Raw genomic sequence first — 18165 nt, 5'->3', positions numbered from 1 at the left:
GGTTAGGTAGTCGAAAAACAATTAATTCATGAAAACTTGGCTTATTAGGCAAATCGGGCCTTGCATAGTAGGCTGAGAAGTGAGTTCTGGCTACTAGGTACGACATATATATATATATATATATATATATATATATATATATATATATATATATATATATATATATATATATATATATATATATATAAATATATATATGTATAGATATATATATATATATAGATATATATATGTATAGATATATATATATATATGTATATATATATATATATATATATATATATATATATATATATGTCGTACCTAATAGCCAGAACGCACTTCTCAGCCTACTATTCAAGGCCCGATTTGCCTAATAAGCCAAGTTTTCATGAATTAATGTTTTTTCGTCTACCTAACCTACCTAACCTAACCTAACCTAGCTTTTTTTGGCTACCTAACCTAACCTTACCTATAAATATAGGTTAGGTTAGGTTAGGTAGGGTTGGTTAGGTTCGGTCAAATATCTACGTTAATTTTAACTCCAATAAAAAAAAATTTACCTCATACATAGAGAAAAGGGTTGCTTTATCATTTCATAAGAAAAAAATTATAGTAAATATATTAATTCAGGAAAACTTGGCTTATTAGGCAAATCGGGCCTTGAATAGTAGGCTGAGAAGTGAGTTCTGGCTACTAGGTACGACATATATATATATATATATATATATATATATAGATATATATATGTATAGATATATATATGTATGTATATATATGTATATATATATGTCGTACCTAGTAGCCAGAACGCACTTCTCAGCCTACTATGCAAGGCCCAATTTGCCTAATAAGCCAAGTTTGCATGAATTAATTGCTTTTCGACTACCTAACCTACCTAACCTAACCTAACTTTTTCGGCTACCTAACCTAACCTAACCTATAAAGCTAGGTTAGGTTAGGTTAGGTATGGTTGGTTAGGTTCGGTCATATATCTACGTTAATTTTAACTCCAATAAAAAAAAATTACCTCATATATAATGAAATGGGTAGCTTTATCATTTCATAAGAAAAAAATTTGAGAAAATATATTAATTCAGGAAAACTAGCCCTATTAGGCAAATCGGGCCTTGCATAGTAGGCCGAGAAGTGCGTTCTGGGTACTAGGTACGACATATATATATATATATATATATATGTGTATATGTCCCCTGGAAACACAAACCGAAACTGTCTCTATTTTCCGCTTATTAAAACTTGTAATAAAGTTGTTACATCTTGGCTTAACGTGTTTATGACGTATTAGAACGTTGTTACAACTTGTTATATTGATTATTATAACTGGTTAGGTGGTGGTAAAACTTGTTCGAACGTTGTACCAACGTCGTAGTTTCGGTGTGTGTTTGGCGGGTCGTACCTAGTAGCCAGAACGCACTTCTCAGCCTACTATGCAATGCCCGATTTGCCTAATAAGCCAAGTTTTCCTGAATTAATATATTTTCTCTAATTTTTTTCTTATGAAATGATAAAGCTACCCATTTCAATATGTATGAGGTCAATTTTTTTTTATTGGAGTTAAAATTAACGTAGATATATGACCGAACTTAACCAACTCTACCTAACCTAAATTAACCTATCTTTATAGGTTAGGTTAGGTTAGGTAGCCGAAAAAGTTAGGTTAGGTTAGGTTAAGTAGGTTAGGAAGTCGAAAAAACATTAATTCATGAAAACTTGGCTTATTAGGCAAATCGGGCCTTGCATAGTAGGCTGAGAAGTGCGTTCTGGCTACTAGGTACAATATATATATATATATATATATATATATATATATATATATATATATATATATATATATACATATATATATGCGAACAAGCCTGAATGGTCCCCAGGACTATATGCGAATGAAAACTCACACCCCAGAAGTGACTCGAACCCATACTCCCAGAAGCAACGCAACTGGTAACTACAGGGCGCCTTAATCCGCTTGACCATCACGGCCGTCAAAAGGAAGTGATAGCCGAGGCTATTTGAGCCACTTCCCCGACGGCAACTCGGATGGTAATCTTGGGCATAGCATTTCACCAAATCACCTCATTCTTTGGGGCACACGTGAGGAACACAAATGCGAACAAGCCTGAATGGTCCCCAGGACTATATGCGAATGAAAACTCACACCCCAGAAGTGACTCGAACCCATACTCCCAGAAGCAACGCAACTGGTAACTACAGGGCGCCTTAATCCGCTTGACCATCACGGCCGTCAAAAGGAAGTGATAGCCGAGGCTATTTGAGCCACTTCCCCGACGGCAACTCGGATGGTAATCTTGGGCATAGCATTTCACCAAATCACCTCATTCTTTGGGGCACACGTGAGGAACACAAATGCGAACAAGCCTGAATGGTCCCCAGGACTATATGCGAATGAAAACTCACACCCCAGAAGTGACTCGAACCCATACTCCCAGAAGCAACGCAACTGGTAACTACAGGGCGCCTTAATCCGCTTGACCATCACGGCCGTCAAAAGGAAGTGATAGCCGAGGCTATTTGAGCCACTTCCCCGACGGCAACTCGGATGGTAATCTTGGGCATAGCATTTCACCAAATCACCTCATTCTTTGGGGCACACGTGAGGAACACAAATGCGAACAAGCCTGAATGGTCCCCAGGACTATATGCGAATGAAAACTCACACCCCAGAAGTGACTCGAACCCATACTCCCAGAAGCAACGCAACTGGTAACTACAGGGCGCCTTAATCCGCTTGACCATCACGGCCGTCAAAAGGAAGTGATAGCCGAGGCTATTTGAGCCACTTCCCCGACGGCAACTCGGATGGTAATCTTGGGCATAGCATTTCACCAAATCACCTCATTCTTTGGGGCACACGTGAGGAACACAAATGCGAACAAGCCTGAATGGTCCCCAGGACTATATGCGAATGAAAACTCACACCCCAGAAGTGACTCGGAACCATACTCCCAGAAGCAACGCAACTGGTAACTACAGGGCGCCTTAATCCGCTTGACCATCACGGCCGTCAAAAGGAAGTGATAGCCGAGGCTATTTGAGCCACTTCCCCGACGGCAACTCGGATGGTAATCTTGGGCATAGCATTTCACCAAATCACCTCATTCTTTGGGGCACACGTGAGGAACACAAATGCGAACAAGCCTGAATGGTCCCCAGGACTATATGCGAATGAAAACTCACACCCCAGAAGTGACTCGAACCCATACTCCCAGAAGCAACGCAACTGGTAACTACAGGGCGCCTTAATCCGCTTGACCATCACGGCCGTCAAAAGGAAGTGATAGCCGAGGCTATTTGAGCCACTTCCCCGACGGCAACTCGGATGGTAATCTTGGGCATAGCATTTCACCAAATCACCTCATTCTTTGGGGCACACGTGAGGAACACACGTGTGCCAACACACGTGTGCGTGAACACACTTCCCCGATTTGCCGTCGGGGAAGTGGCTCAAATAGCCTCGGCTATCACTTCCTTTTGACGGCCGTGATGGTCAAGCGGATTAAGGCGCCCTGTAGTTACCAGTTGCGTTGCTTCTGGGAGTATGGGTTCGAGTCACTTCTGGGGTGTGAGTTTTCATTCGCATATAGTCCTGGGGACCATTCAGGCTTGTTCGCATTTGTGTTCCTCACGTGTGCCCCAAAGAATGAGGTGATTTGGTGAAATGCTATGCCCAAGATTACCATCCGAGTTGCCGTCGGGGAAGTGGCTCAAATAGCCTCGGCTATCACTTCCTTTTGACGGCCGTGATGGTCAAGCGGATTAAGGCGCCCTGTAGTTACCAGTTGCGTTGCTTCTGGGAGTATGGGTTCGAGTCACTTCTGGGGTGTGAGTTTTCATTCGCATATAGTCCTGGGGACCATTCAGGCTTGTTCGCATTTGTGTTCCTCACGTGTGCCCCAAAGAATGAGGTGATTTGGTGAAATGCTATGCCCAAGATTACCATCCAAGTTGCCGTCGGGGAAGTGGCTCAAATAGCCTCGGCTATCACTTCCTTTTGACGGCCGTGATGGTCAAGCGGATTAAGGCGCCCTGTAGTTACCAGTTGCGTTGCTTCTGGGAGTATGGGTTCGAGTCACTTCTGGGGTGTGAGTTTTCATTCGCATATAGTCCTGGGGACCATTCAGGCTTGTTCGCATTTGTGTTCCTCACGTGTGCCCCAAAGAATGAGGTGATTTGGTGAAATGCTATGCCCAAGATTACCATCCGAGTTGCCGTCGGGGAAGTGGCTCAAATAGCCTCGGCTATCACTTCCTTTTGACGGCCGTGATGGTCAAGCGGATTAAGGCGCCCTGTAGTTACCAGTTGCGTTGCTTCTGGGAGTATGGGTTCGAGTCACTTCTGGGGTGTGAGTTTTCATTCGCATATAGTCCTGGGGACCATTCAGGCTTGTTCGCATTTGTGTTCCTCACGTGTGCCCCAAAGAATGAGGTGATTTGGTGAAATGCTATGCCCAAGATTACCATCCGAGTTGCCGTCGGGGAAGTGGCTCAAATAGCCTCGGCTATCACTTCCTTTTGACGGCCGTGATGGTCAAGCGGATTAAGGCGCCCTGTAGTTACCAGTTGCGTTGCTTCTGGGAGTATGGGTTCGAGTCACTTCTGGGGTGTGAGTTTTCATTCGCATATAGTCCTGGGGACCATTCAGGCTTGTTCGCATTTGTGTTCCTCACGTGTGCCCCAAAGAATGAGGTGATTTGGTGAAATGCTATGCCCAAGATTACCATCCGAGTTGCCGTCGGGGAAGTGGCTCAAATAGCCTCGGCTATCACTTCCTTTTGACGGCCGTGATGGTCAAGCGGATTAAGGCGCCCTGTAGTTACCAGTTGCGTTGCTTCTGGGAGTATGGGTTCGAGTCACTTCTGGGGTGTGAGTTTTCATTCACATATATATATATATATATATATATATATATATATATATATATATATATATATGTATATATATATATATATATATATATATATATATATATATATATATGTATATACATATATATATATATATATATATATATATATATATATATATATATATATATATATATATATATATATATATATGTATATACATATATATGTACATATATACTATATATATACTATATATATATATATATATATATATATATATATATATATATATATATATATATATGTATATATATATATATATATATATATATATATGTATATATATATATATATATATATATATATATATATATATATATATATATAATAGAATAGAATAGAATAAGTAAACTGAAGTATGGAGAGTGAAGCAGGTGGTGGAGCGGGTTAAGGCGTACCTGTTATGGCAGTTGCTGGAAGGCTTCTGTGCTGGCTAGGGTTCGAGTCTCCTGGTGGGAAAGTGTTCTAAAGTTATATATATATATATATATATATATATATATATATATATATATATATATATATATATGTCGTACCTAGTAGCCAGAACGTATTTCTCAGCCTACTATGCAAGGCCCAATTTGCCTAATAAGCCAAGTTTTCACGAATTAATATATTTTCTCTAATTTTTTTCTTATGAAATGATAGAGCTACCCATTTCATTATGTATGAGGTCAATTTTTTTTTTATTGTAGTTAAAATTAAAGTAGATATATGACCGAACCTAACCAACCCTACCTAACCTAACCTAACCTAAATTTATAGGTAAGGTTGGGTTAGGTAGCTGAAAAAGATAGGTTAGGTTAGGTTAGGTAGGTTAGGTAGTCGAAAACAATTAATTCATGAAAACTTGGCTTATTAGGCAAATCGGGCCTTGCATAGTAGGCTGAAAAGTGCGTTCTGGCTACTAGGTACGACATATATATATATATATATATATATATATATATATATATATATATATATATATATATATATATATATATATATATATATAAATATATATATATATATATATATATATATATATATATATATACATATATATATGTATATATATATATATATATATATATATGTCGTACCTAGTAGCCAGAACGCACTTCTATGCCTACTATGCAAGGCCCGATTTGCCTAATAAGCCAAGTTTTCCTGAATTAATATATTTCCTCTAATTTTTTTCTTGTGAAATGTTAAAGCTACCCATTTCATTCCGTATGAAGTAAATTTTTTGTTATTGGAGTTAAAATTAACGTAGATATATGACCGAACCTAACCAACCCTACCTAACCTAACCTAACCTATCTTTATAGGTTAGGTTAGGTTAGGTAGCCGAAAAAGTTCGGTTAGGTTAGGTTAGGTAGGTTAGGTAGTCGAAAAACAATTAATTCATGAAAACTTGGCTTATTAGGCAAATCGGGCCTTGCATAGTAGGCATAGAAGTGCGTTCTGGCTACTAGGTACGACATATATATATATATATATATATATATATATATATATATATATATATATATATATATATATATATATATATATATATATACATATATATATATATATATATATATATATATATATATATATATATATATATATATATATATATATATATGTATATACATATATATATATACATATATATATACATATATATATGTATATATATATATATATATATATATATATATATATATATATATATATATATATATATATATATGTCGTACCTAATAGCCAGAACGCACTTCTCAGCCTACTATTCAAGGCCCGATTTGCCTAATAAGCCAAGTTTTCATGAATTAATGTTTTTTCGTCTACCTAACCTACCTAACCTAACCTAACCTAGCTTTTTTTGGCTACCTAACCTAACCTTACCTATAAATATAGGTTAGGTTAGGTTAGGTAGGGTTGGTTAGGTTCGGTCATATATCTACGTTAATTTTAACTCCAATAAAAAAAAATTGACCTCATACATAGAGAAAAGGGTTGCTTTATCATTTCATAAGAAAAAAATTATAGTAAATATATTAATTCAGAAAAACTTGGCTTATTAGGCAAATCGGGCCTTGAATAGTAGGCTGAGAAGTGAGTTCTGGCTACTAGGTACGACATATATATATATATATATATATATATATATATATATATATATATATATATATATATATATATATATATATATATATATATATATATATATATATATATATATATATATGTCGTACCTAGTAGCCAGAACGCACTTTTCGGCCTACTATGCAAGGCCCGATTTGGGTAGTAAGCCAAGTTTTCATGAACTAATGCTTTTTTCGACTACCTAACCTACCTAACCTAAGCTAACCTAACATTTTCGGCTACCTAACCTAACCTATAAAGATAGGTTAGGTTAGGTTAGGTAGGGTTGGTTAGGTTCGGTCATATATCTACGTTAATTTTAACTACAATAAAAAAAAATTGACCTCATACATAATGAAATGGGTAGCTTTATCATTTCATAAGAAAAAAAATAGAGAAAATATAATAATTCAGGAAAACTTGGCTTATTAGGCAAATCGGGCCTTGCATAGTAGGCTGAGAAGTGCGTTCTGGCTACTAGGTACGACATATATATATATATATATATATATATATATATATATATATATATATATATATATATATATATATATATATATATGTCGTACCTAATAGCCAGAACGCACTTCTCAGCCTACTATTCAAGGCCCGATTTGCCTAATAAGCCAAGTTTCCATGAATTAATGTTTTTTCGTCTACCTAACCTACCTAACCTAACCTAACCTAGCTTTTTTTGGCTACCTAACCTAACCTTACCTATAAATATAGGTTAGGTTAGGTTAGGTAGGGTTGGTTAGGTTCGGTCATATATCTACGTTAATTTTAACTCCAATAAAAAAAAATTAACCTCATACATAGAGAAATGGTTGCTTTATCATTTCATAGGAAAAAAATTATAGTAAATATATTAATTCAGGAAAACTTGGCTTATTAGGCAAATCGGGCCTTGAATAGTAGGCTGAGAAGTGAGTTCTGGCTACTAGGTACGACATATATATATATATATATATATATATATATATATATATATATATATATATATATGTCGTACCTAGTAGCCAGAACGCACTTCTCAGCCTACTATGCAAGGCCCGATTTGCCTAATAAGCCAAGTTTTCATGAATTAATTGTTTTTCGACTACCTAACCTACCTAACCTAACCTAACCTAACTTTTTCGGCTACCTAACCAAACCTAACGTATAAAGATAGGTTAGGTTAGGTTAGGTAGGGTTGGTTAGGTTCGGTCATATATCTACGTTAATTTTAACTCCAATAAAAAAAAATTGACCTCATACATAATGAAATGGGTAGCTTTATCATTTCATAAGAAAAAAATTAGAAAAAATATATTAATTCAGGAAAACTTGGCTTATTAGGCAAATCGGGCCTTGAATAGTAGGCCAAAAAGTGAGTTCTGGCTACTAGGTACGACATATATATATATATATATATATATATATATGTTGTACCTAGTAGCCAGAATGCACTACTCGGCCTACTATGCAAGACACGATATGCCTAATAAGCCAAGTTTTCTTGAATTTAATATAAATTCAATTTTTTTTCTTATGAAATGATAAAGCTATCTATTTCATTAAGAATGGATTAATTGTTTTTACTTTGAGTTAAAAGTCACATAGATATATAACCGAACCTAACCTACCCTACCTAACCTAACCTAACCTATCTTAACCAAATCTAAACGAACATAGTTAAGTCAATAATTGATGTTCCTAATATAATATAATAATAATAATTCAAATAAACTAATTGAAAACAATTTATTGAAAATAAAGAAAGTCACTCGGCCTATTAGGCAAATCGGGCCTTGCATAGTAGGCCGAGAAGTATGTTCTGGCTACTAGGTACGACATATATATATATATATATATATATATATATATATATATATATATATATATATATATATATATATATATATATATATATATATACATATATATATATATATATATATGGGTGACAGTCCTGAGAGTAAACACTGGTTACAGTGGACTGTGGTTGCAGTAGACTAGTGTGACAGTCCTGAGAGTGAACACTGGTTACAGTGGACTGTGGTTGCAGTAGGCTAGTGTGACAGTCCTGAGAGTGAACACTGGTTACATTGGACTGTGGTTGTAGGAGACTAGTGTGACAGTCCTGAGAGTGAACACTGGTTACAGTGGACTGTGGTTGCAGTAGACAAGTGTGACAGTCCTGAGAGTGAACACTGGTTACAGTGGACTGTGGTTGCAGTAGACTAGTGTGACAGTCCTGAGAGTGAACACTGGTTACAGTGGACTGTGGTTGCAGTAGACTAGTGTGACAGTCCTGAGAGTGAACACTGGTTACAGTGGACTGTGGTTGCAGCAGACTAGTGTGACAGTTCTGAGAGTGAACACTGGTTACAGTGGTCTGTGGTTGCAGGAGTCTCGAGTGAGCTGGGAGCGACGGTGTTAGAGATGCCGTACAAGGGGAAGGCGGCGTCCATGTTGGTGTTGCTGCCTCACAACACCCCCGGCGGCGCCCCTCGCAGGACCTCCACGCCCCTGGCCGCCCCTGGCAACTCCGCCACGCCTTTGGACGCCATGCTGAGGCGCCTCTCCCACGACACCCTCCGCCACGCCCTCACCAACCTGAGAGAGGAGAAAGTACATCTTCACTTCCCAAGGTTCAAACTGGAGCAGGCAATCACTGAGGAACTTAAGGCGGTGAGTTGTCAGGATGTTTTACTTGCATCTCTATATAAATGTTGTCAGTGTTAAGGTAGACATTTATGGAATGTGAGTGTGAGTGTGACACAGACAAGGAGATGACACATTGTTTTTAGCAACGCAGACTCCTGAGGCGATAGTACTTTAAGTAACGTTTTGGTCGAGAGAACTAAAGACCACCATTACACCAGGCTGTCTACTATTAATTTAAGGAGTAAATAACAAATATAAATAAAGCCAAACCTTAATTTTTCTAGGCCTAATATAGCACTTTGACTTTTTCAAAGTCCATTTAAAGACCGTAATTTGTCAGAGACTAGTTTATGACCGATTTTTTTCAGAATATTAATCCTATGTACTGTATTAGGCCTAGAATTGCTGGTGGAGGTTAGTATTGGTAAGGTCTTATACTAAGACATGAGCTGTCTTACCAGTAAGGGTTGAGGGGCCACAGGGCTATCAACACTACAGACCAGGCATCGCGAGACGGATCTCATCGACACTTAAAATACTTAACAAATTGAAAAGCTGTTTATCCAGACAATTCCTTCAAAGGTCAGATGTAAGACAAACAAGGAGCAACGGGTTCAAGCTCAATAAGTCACATTGTGGAACACAAAACTGGAGATGCGTTTTGACCCTCAGGTTATAAATCCACGGAACCGCTTACCCGCCGAAGTCGTAAATTTCAAAACTCTTTTGAACTTTAAAATCCAGCTTGAAAAATCATCAGGACAATTGTGGGTTCCTTTGACAAGTCACCGGCTTCCTGTCCTCGTCGAGGCCACTAGAGTGTTAGTGTTCCTCAAGGAAATTCAGGTAAAGTTATGTTGCGGCTAAAAAAGTTTCCGATTTGTCCAACTTCAATAATACAAAATTAACTTTCTGGTGGTCTATCACTACATATTGATACTTCCTGGTGGTCCAGCACTACATATTAGTACATCCTGGAGGTCTATAGTAGTAGGATTGACAGCTTAGGAATAATTTTTTTTTAAATCATATCTGCAGACCATGGTATTGAGCGAACTCCCAAAAAATCCTCGCTGCGAACCACCAGATTGAATGAACTCCCAAAAGTCACTGCTGCTGACCACTATATTTAGCGAACTCTGAAAAAGTCATCGCTCTTTCACATTGTTTCAGGCTGATTTTATTTTCAGAGTTCAGTTTGAGACCAAATTTTTTCAAAGTCCATTTAAAGACCGTAATTTGTCAGAGACTAGTTTATGACCGCTTTTTTCAGAGTTTTAATCCTTGCTGCAGTCACTTTATGGATATAATTAAACTCTATGGACTTGAGCAGATATTTCTTAAGTTAATCAGAAGTTAGTTGAACAGACCACACACTAGAAGGTGAAGGGACGACGACGTTTCGGTCCGTCCTGGACCATTCTCAAGTCGATTGTGATGAGGAAGATTGATTGATTGATGAAGATTAAGCCACCCAAAGGGTGGCACTGGTACGAATAGCCCGGAAATGGTGGCCCATTTGAGCCATTACCAGTATCAATAGATGATACTGGAGATCTGTGGAGGTGCGGCTGCACCCTGCGTGACGGGAGATGTCTCCCGTGAATGTGTCTAATTGATGATGAAGATTAAGCCACCCAAAAGGTGGCACGGGCATGAATAGCTCGTAAGTGGTGGCCTTTTTGAGCCATTACCAGTATCAAGAGCTGATACTGGAGATCAGTGGAGGTGCAACTGCACCCTGCGTGACGGGAGATGTCTCCCGTCGTCGTGATGAGGAAGATTGATTGATTGATAAAGATTAAGCCACCAAAGAGGTGGCACGGGCATGAATAGCCCGTAAGTGGTACAATTTTTTTTTCTCAGTATTCTGAGGTTGCATTTTAACCATCAAGCTGTTATCGTGGGGGAGGATACTGCTTCACAGTCTTTATGAGGGTGTCCAGCTGCTGGACACCTTTGTTGACCAGGAGAGTGGCTGTGTTGATGGCTTCAGGGTGGCCACTGCATGATTCAGGAACTCTTAAAGCTCTTCTAAGGTCATTGGTTGCTTCACATTCCAGAAGATAGTGAAGTAATGGCTTTTCTGTGACAGTTTGGCAGATGATGCACTCTCTCTGTCGGGGTTCACCAATCTCCCAGTTGCATCTGTAACCTAGACGTTGTCTATATAGCCTAACTGCTATTTCCCTGTGGATTCCTTTTGGGATATTTAACCTTTCTAATTTGGTTGCCTGAAGATACCATGTTGCAGATGGCGAACCTTCAGCTATTCTCTGGTGCAGGTAGGCTTTGTTGAGATGTGAGAGTTTTTTGGTGATGATGTTTTTTATGTTCTCTAGGCTGGGTTGAATTGTTTTATGTATCACTGGATGACGAGTTGCCAATTTAGCAATTTCATCAGCTTTTTCATTTAATGGGATTCCAATATGGGATGGGATCCAGTTTAAAGTTATGTTGAGGCCTTTGCCTTTAGCGACTGCTCCTTGATACAAAATGGTGGTAATTATTTCCACATTATCTTTCCACTGTTTTTGTCCTAGTATTTGAAGTGCAGCTTTTGAGTCTGTGTGAATGATTGCATTTTGAGTGTTTTGTGCAATCACATATGCGAATGCCTGTTGTATGGCAAACAGCTCAGTTTGGGTTGATGATACTAGTCCTCCCAGTCTCCAATATGCCTGAACGCTGGTCGTGCAAAGAGCACTCTCATTTTCTGTGTCCACCGATCCGTCTGTGAAGATGTGGGTGGCTCCTGCTACTGCTATGGTATACATTTGCTCTTCTATTATGCGCCTTAGGATTGTCGGATCATAGGCAGCCTTTTTCATTGGGAGACTTTCTATTACTATTTTGAAAGTAGGCTCTTCCTACGGGGCGGAAGGAGTGTAATTTGGGTGTGGATGATCACCCTCTCTATCAAGAATCATGTTTTTTAAATGTAGTCTGTTTAGGACTTTTCCTGCTCTTGCAACCCAAGAGTTTCCATTGTTTTGGCCTAGTCCAACCACCAAGGCCTGCCGTACTGGGATTGGATCAGAAGAAATAATTATCTTACTGATAATTGTAGCTGTCCTTTGTGATATTCTTTCTTGTAGAGAGGGCAAACCCGTCTCCAGTCTAAGAGTTTCAAGCCTGGTCCACATGGGGGCTCCCAGTGTAGCTCTCATAGCATTGTTTTGGGCAACTTCAAGCTTTTACCACTGTAGGTGTGATAGATTTGTGAGTGCAGGTGCGGCATAATCGATCACTGATCTGACTGCCTGTACATAGTATGTGCGAAGGACTTGCAGATTGGCTCCTCCAGAAAGGGAGGTTAGCGACCTGAGGATTGCCGTCCGGGCTGCAGTTCGCTCTCTCAAGTAAGTGACCTCAGCATTGAAATTCATGTGTGTGTCCAGGATGATTCCTAGATACTGATAGGTGTCGACCCATTCTATTGGTTGACCCTGTACTGTGAGTTGGATGTTGGGCTTCGCTATTTTTATGGGCATGGCCTTTGACTTTGAGGGGTTGAGTTTGATCCCAATCTGTTTTGCCTCTTTACTGATGCAGTCTAAGCATTTGGGTGCAAGGCGCGCCGCATCCCTTCCTTTTATGATGATGACAAAGTCGTCCGCGTAGTTTAGCAGCCTGCAGTGATGTGGGAGTTTCAACCTCATTATTCTTTCCATTAAACAGTTGAAGAGAAGAGGGCTAAGAATACCTCCTTGCGGTGTACCATTTTCATGGCTTTTGTACTCAGAGACTGTGCCATGAAGTTTTACTCTTGCTTCTCTGTTTATGAGACAGTTTTTGGTCCAGGAGAGCAGGTTGCCTCTGACCTCTTTGTCAATGAGGCAGCAGAGAATAGCTGGGGCGCTAGCCAGTTCAAAGGCTTTTTCGAGGTCCAGGAATATCAGCATTCCTGGTCTGTCATTCAAGTGGGCTAACAGAGTTGTAATACATTCCACTGTGCCAACCCCTCTTCTATAGGCATACATATCATGGTGCAGTTTAGGCATTTTCCACTCCAGTCTGTTGAGTGCCATTCTGTCAGCCGTCTTGGCTGCACAGCTTTGGAGAGAGATGGGCCTGGGATTAGCTGGATCTTTGGGTTTTGGGATCGGCACTATGTCTGCTCTATTCCAAGCAGAAGGTCTAGTTTGAGAAGTCCAGGCTAAATTAATTAACCTTAGGTATGCAGCGTCTCCCTCTGGGCCGAGGTTTCTAATCATTTTATAGGTTATTTTGTCGGCTCCAGGGGATGTATCCTTGGAGTTTTTCTTAGCCCGATTGAGCTCATCCAGTGTGAAGGGGGCATTAGTGTCAGAGACTTCTTCACATGCTGTAACGGTTCTGTGCCACCTTTCTTCCTCTAGTCCGGTCTGTACTGCTAATACATCTGGTGGAAGTTGATTGCTGGCTGCTCTCTCTGCAAACCTGGTTGCCAGTACTTCGGCTTCCTGTTGAGGATCCTTGGGGTGTGGAGCTTTAGGTGTTTTATTCCCTTTGGTCCGGTGAATTTGCTGCCACATCTCCCCGAGAGAGGTGTGTTCATTCAGGTGTGAACACCATTCCAGCCACTTTTGTTCTTTTATTTGTCTGGTCTCTCGATGTACATGTTCCTTGACCTCACAAAGTAAGATCCTGTTGCGGTCACTTGGCTGCTTTTTGTATAGCTTTCTTGTTCTATTGAGTCTATGGTTGAGTTCTTTGACACGTTCGCAATAGTACCAATGATCTTTATGGTGTCCGGTGGACTGTTTTTTCAGTGGGATTGAGTGGTTGGCTGCACTTTGAATCGCTTTGACAAATTCTTGTTCTGCCTGATTAATGTCTTCGGGAAGATCATAGTTTCTTTGCCACTCTGAAATGAGGTTTTGAAATCGGTCCCAGTTAGCTAAAGCAAAGTTCCAGGCTTCAGATGGAGGCGGAGGTGGGGTGGGTAGGTCTAACTGAAGATCAATTTGGACCCCATAGTGGTCGCTTGTGAGTGTGGGCTCAACTGACCATGTTGCTGCATCTCTTAGGGAGGCTGAAACGAAGGTTAGGTCTAATCTGCCTCCTTGGATGTGGGTAGGTTCATTCTTGTTTAGGATTTGTATTTCTGGAAGCTGGTCCAGTAGATGTGTAATGTGTATGCCGGCTTCATTTGTTCTGTTCGAGCCCAGTGTCAATCGATGATGGGCATTAAAATCTCCACAAATGATTGTGTTTGTTGTTGTCGAGTGTCCAAATAACACAGAGAGATCCATTTCGGCTTGTGGAGACCTGTACACATTGAACACTTCAAGTTTGTCGTGTCTTAGCTCAGTGGTGACTCCCATTACCTCTGTCCCTGCTCCACAATTGGGTGGGCTGGTTATGGATTTGGAGATCAGGTCACATTTTACATAGATTGCACATCCCCTGGATTGCCCATTGATCCATGGAAGGAAGAAGCCTCGATAGCCTGAGATTTTAGGTTCTAATTCGGCTCGAAGCAAGCTCTCCTGTAGTATCAGGATGTCTATGCCTTTGGTTGCCGCTATGCATTGCAAGTGTTGCAATTTAGTGCGCAGTCCTTGCGCATTCCATTGCAGGATCTTTAGAATTCTAGGTTCTTGGAATGTGCTGATAATTCCTTGGTATCCATGGAGTCTGATGAACACGCCATGGAAGTTGCAATTGGGGTATAGGTTCTTAGTGGACCTGAAATTGCCTCATCAATGTCGCTTTCCGACGAGCTGGACTCTATCTGCTTTTTATGGGGGTGCCTCCTGCCCTGCTGTCTTGACGGTGTGGATATTACATATTTTTTGAGCTTGTGCTCAATTGTCTTCCGAGTCTCTGTGGTTTGCTTGATTCCATGTGAAGACAGCAGACTTTCGATCAACTCAGTGACCAAAGTTTTGAGCATTGGCCAGAGAGCGTTCAGTTCAGTGGGAGCACTATTTAATGTTGTGCATGTTGAGGGCCTAGTGGCTTTTAGACCCTTCTCGGTGGTAACTTTGGCACTGGAATTGCTACTTCTATTGGCCCCAGTGTGCTTGCTGGATGAAATGGGAGGCCGACTGCTTTGAACATGATTCTTGTGTCCTCCATCTTTCTTTTTGTCCTGTACTGTCTTCTCACCCTTCACCATGGCCGATGGTGAAGGGCCGTGTGCCCCCTCTTCCTGAATGGGTAGACCCCACGCGGTTTTAGTGGGCATGGGAGCTGGTATTCGTTTTGGTGGGGGTTTTGGCTCCGCTGTGGGCGTGGTGGGGTTCGTTTGAAGCCTTTTGAGCCTTTCAGGGCATTTCAAGTTCCAGGCATGATGTGCCTTGGAACAATTTGGGCATTTTGCCTGAACAGGGTGGTTTGCCTTGAATTTATCAATATATGTTTTTGTATCATGGGGCTGGCTGCAGACTCCGCACCTCACTGGGCGTTGGCAGCCATCTTTGTGATGCCCAAATCTCTGACATCTAAAGCATCTTAGGGGTTCTGGGGTGTAAGGCCTGTGTTGGAACACCCCCCTGATTCCAAGGTCAAGTTTTTCCAGGATCCGTCCTCTTACTGTGAGAAGGACTTGTCGAGTTTCCTGTTTTGTGGTTCGTACTTGGCATCTCTCTGCTGACACCACATAGTTCAGCTTTTCGAGATGGCCAAGGGCCATATGCAAGGGATAGTGGAGGACAATGACTTTACTTATTTTATCCTCTGGTTTCAGTTCCTCACATTTTGCGTAATTTTTTAGAATCGTAGCGGCCGACTCGTCTTTAGGCCTCAGAATGTATTCTCCTTTGAGATTAGGTTTTGCCCTGACCTGGAGCTGGGGGTACTCTTTTTCCAGGTCCACTACAGTAGCGTAGGAAGACTTACCTTCCGTGTGCTGCACTTTGAAGACCGGAAACGTAGATCTAGTCTGAGGCGCTGGGAGAGCTGGGGAAGCTGGAGAGATTAATGGGCAATGGGTCGTCATGGAGTGGCTTGTCCTGTTAGCCTTATTCACGTGATGCCACTCGCCGTCACTTTCGGAACTGGTATCCATTATCGATGGTCTTTTCCTACTCTGAGCAGCATTGCTGGATCGATTATAAGTCAATTGGAATTCCATGATGAAATTTGAAATGATCACTTGTGGAGGGGTCTGGTGAGTGAAGGACGTGACACGACAATTGAACGGTCGAACTCGTGTGATGAGGAAGTAGATGCAGGCAATAAATAGGCTAGAAAGAGGTGAGAAGAAAAGTGAGTAGAGGGGATAGTAATAGGAAAGAACTGCAGAGGGCCCATTGGCCCATACGAAGCAGCTCCTATTATAACCACCGAATGAGAAGGAGATAGTAATAAGAATAAGAAGAGGATAGTAAGGGAACGTAAAGAAAACAATGAAGAGAAAAGAGAGAAGAGAGAAAGAAAAGGAAAGAGAAAGAAAGATTAATGGAAGGGTAAGCTTATGTTAGGTCACGTTTGTTAGAAACTATGGTCTAATCTTTCTAACAAACGGGACATAACAAAATAGATCAAAGCAATTATCGAGCTCCAGCTCTTGTCCTCTGCCTTATTTCACTACTACAACTCCGTTATTAACTGATCTATTTCCCTGAAATTAAACCTGATGTATTTTGGACATAGTAGAATAGATTAAATTAATTACCAAGCTTCAGCTCTTGTCCTCCGCTTTACTCTACTCATACAACTCCGTTATTATGAACTCAAGTTCCCTGAAATTTAAAATAGCTGTATTTCAGACATAGTAAAATACAATAATTTAGTTATCTAGCTCCACCTCTCATCCCCCACCTTAGTTCACTCTCTCAACTCCTCTATTATCCAATCAATTTCCTGGAGATTTAAAACCTAGTTATTTCAGATGTAGTAAATAAGTTAAACACAGTTACCAAACTCCAGCTCCTGTCCCCCACCTTAGCCCTCTCTCATATCTTCGAAAATAATACCTGATCAATTTCCTTGAGATATAAAACATAGATATTTTAGACTTAGAAAATAAATCAAAGCAGTTACTGAGCTCCAGCTCTTGTCCCCATCTTACTTCACCTGTACAACTTCATTAATATCAGATTAATTCCCCTGAAATTTAATCCTGCTGTATTTCAGATTTAGTAAAATAAAGAAAGACATTAACCGAGTTTCAACTCATGTCTCTGCCTTAGTTCATTCGTACAACTTTGTTACTGTCAGTCCAAATCCCCTAACATTTAAAGCATACTTCAGACGGAGAAAGTAAAGAAAAATAGAGTTATCGAGTTCTATCCTCCAGAGAGCTCCGGTTCTCTGCCTTAGTTGACTCCCGTAGATTCACTACTATTAACCCAAGTTCCTTGAAATTTAAACTCGTTACATTTCTAACGTAGTAAAATAAAGTAAAAACAAATACCGAGTTTCAGCTCTTGTCCCCCGCCCTAGTTCATTTGCACAACTCTACTATTATCAGCTCAAACCCCATCAAAATTTAAAAACTGGTATATTTCTGACCGTATATAAGATCAAAATAGTTATCAAGC

At 40.1% G+C, this 18165-nt stretch overlaps 1 protein-coding gene across 1 annotated transcript in view; it reads left to right on the top strand.

Annotated features, from left to right (window-relative positions):
- LOC123747687 (leukocyte elastase inhibitor-like) overlaps positions 1-18165 on the top strand; it is a 92849-nt gene that overhangs the window by 48591 nt on the left and 26093 nt on the right. The window contains exon 5 of the mRNA XM_069323552.1: positions 9432-9715. Coding sequence (XP_069179653.1) covers positions 9432-9715 — 284 coding nt within the window. The remainder of the gene's footprint in view (positions 1-9431; positions 9716-18165) is intronic.

The sequence above is a fragment of the Procambarus clarkii genome, chromosome 13 (assembly GCF_040958095.1).
Source record: "Procambarus clarkii isolate CNS0578487 chromosome 13, FALCON_Pclarkii_2.0, whole genome shotgun sequence".
NCBI classification, from domain to species: domain Eukaryota; kingdom Metazoa; phylum Arthropoda; class Malacostraca; order Decapoda; family Cambaridae; genus Procambarus; species Procambarus clarkii.
Note: the sequence above shows the minus strand (reverse complement) of the source record. Positions and strands in the feature narration are given on the sequence as shown.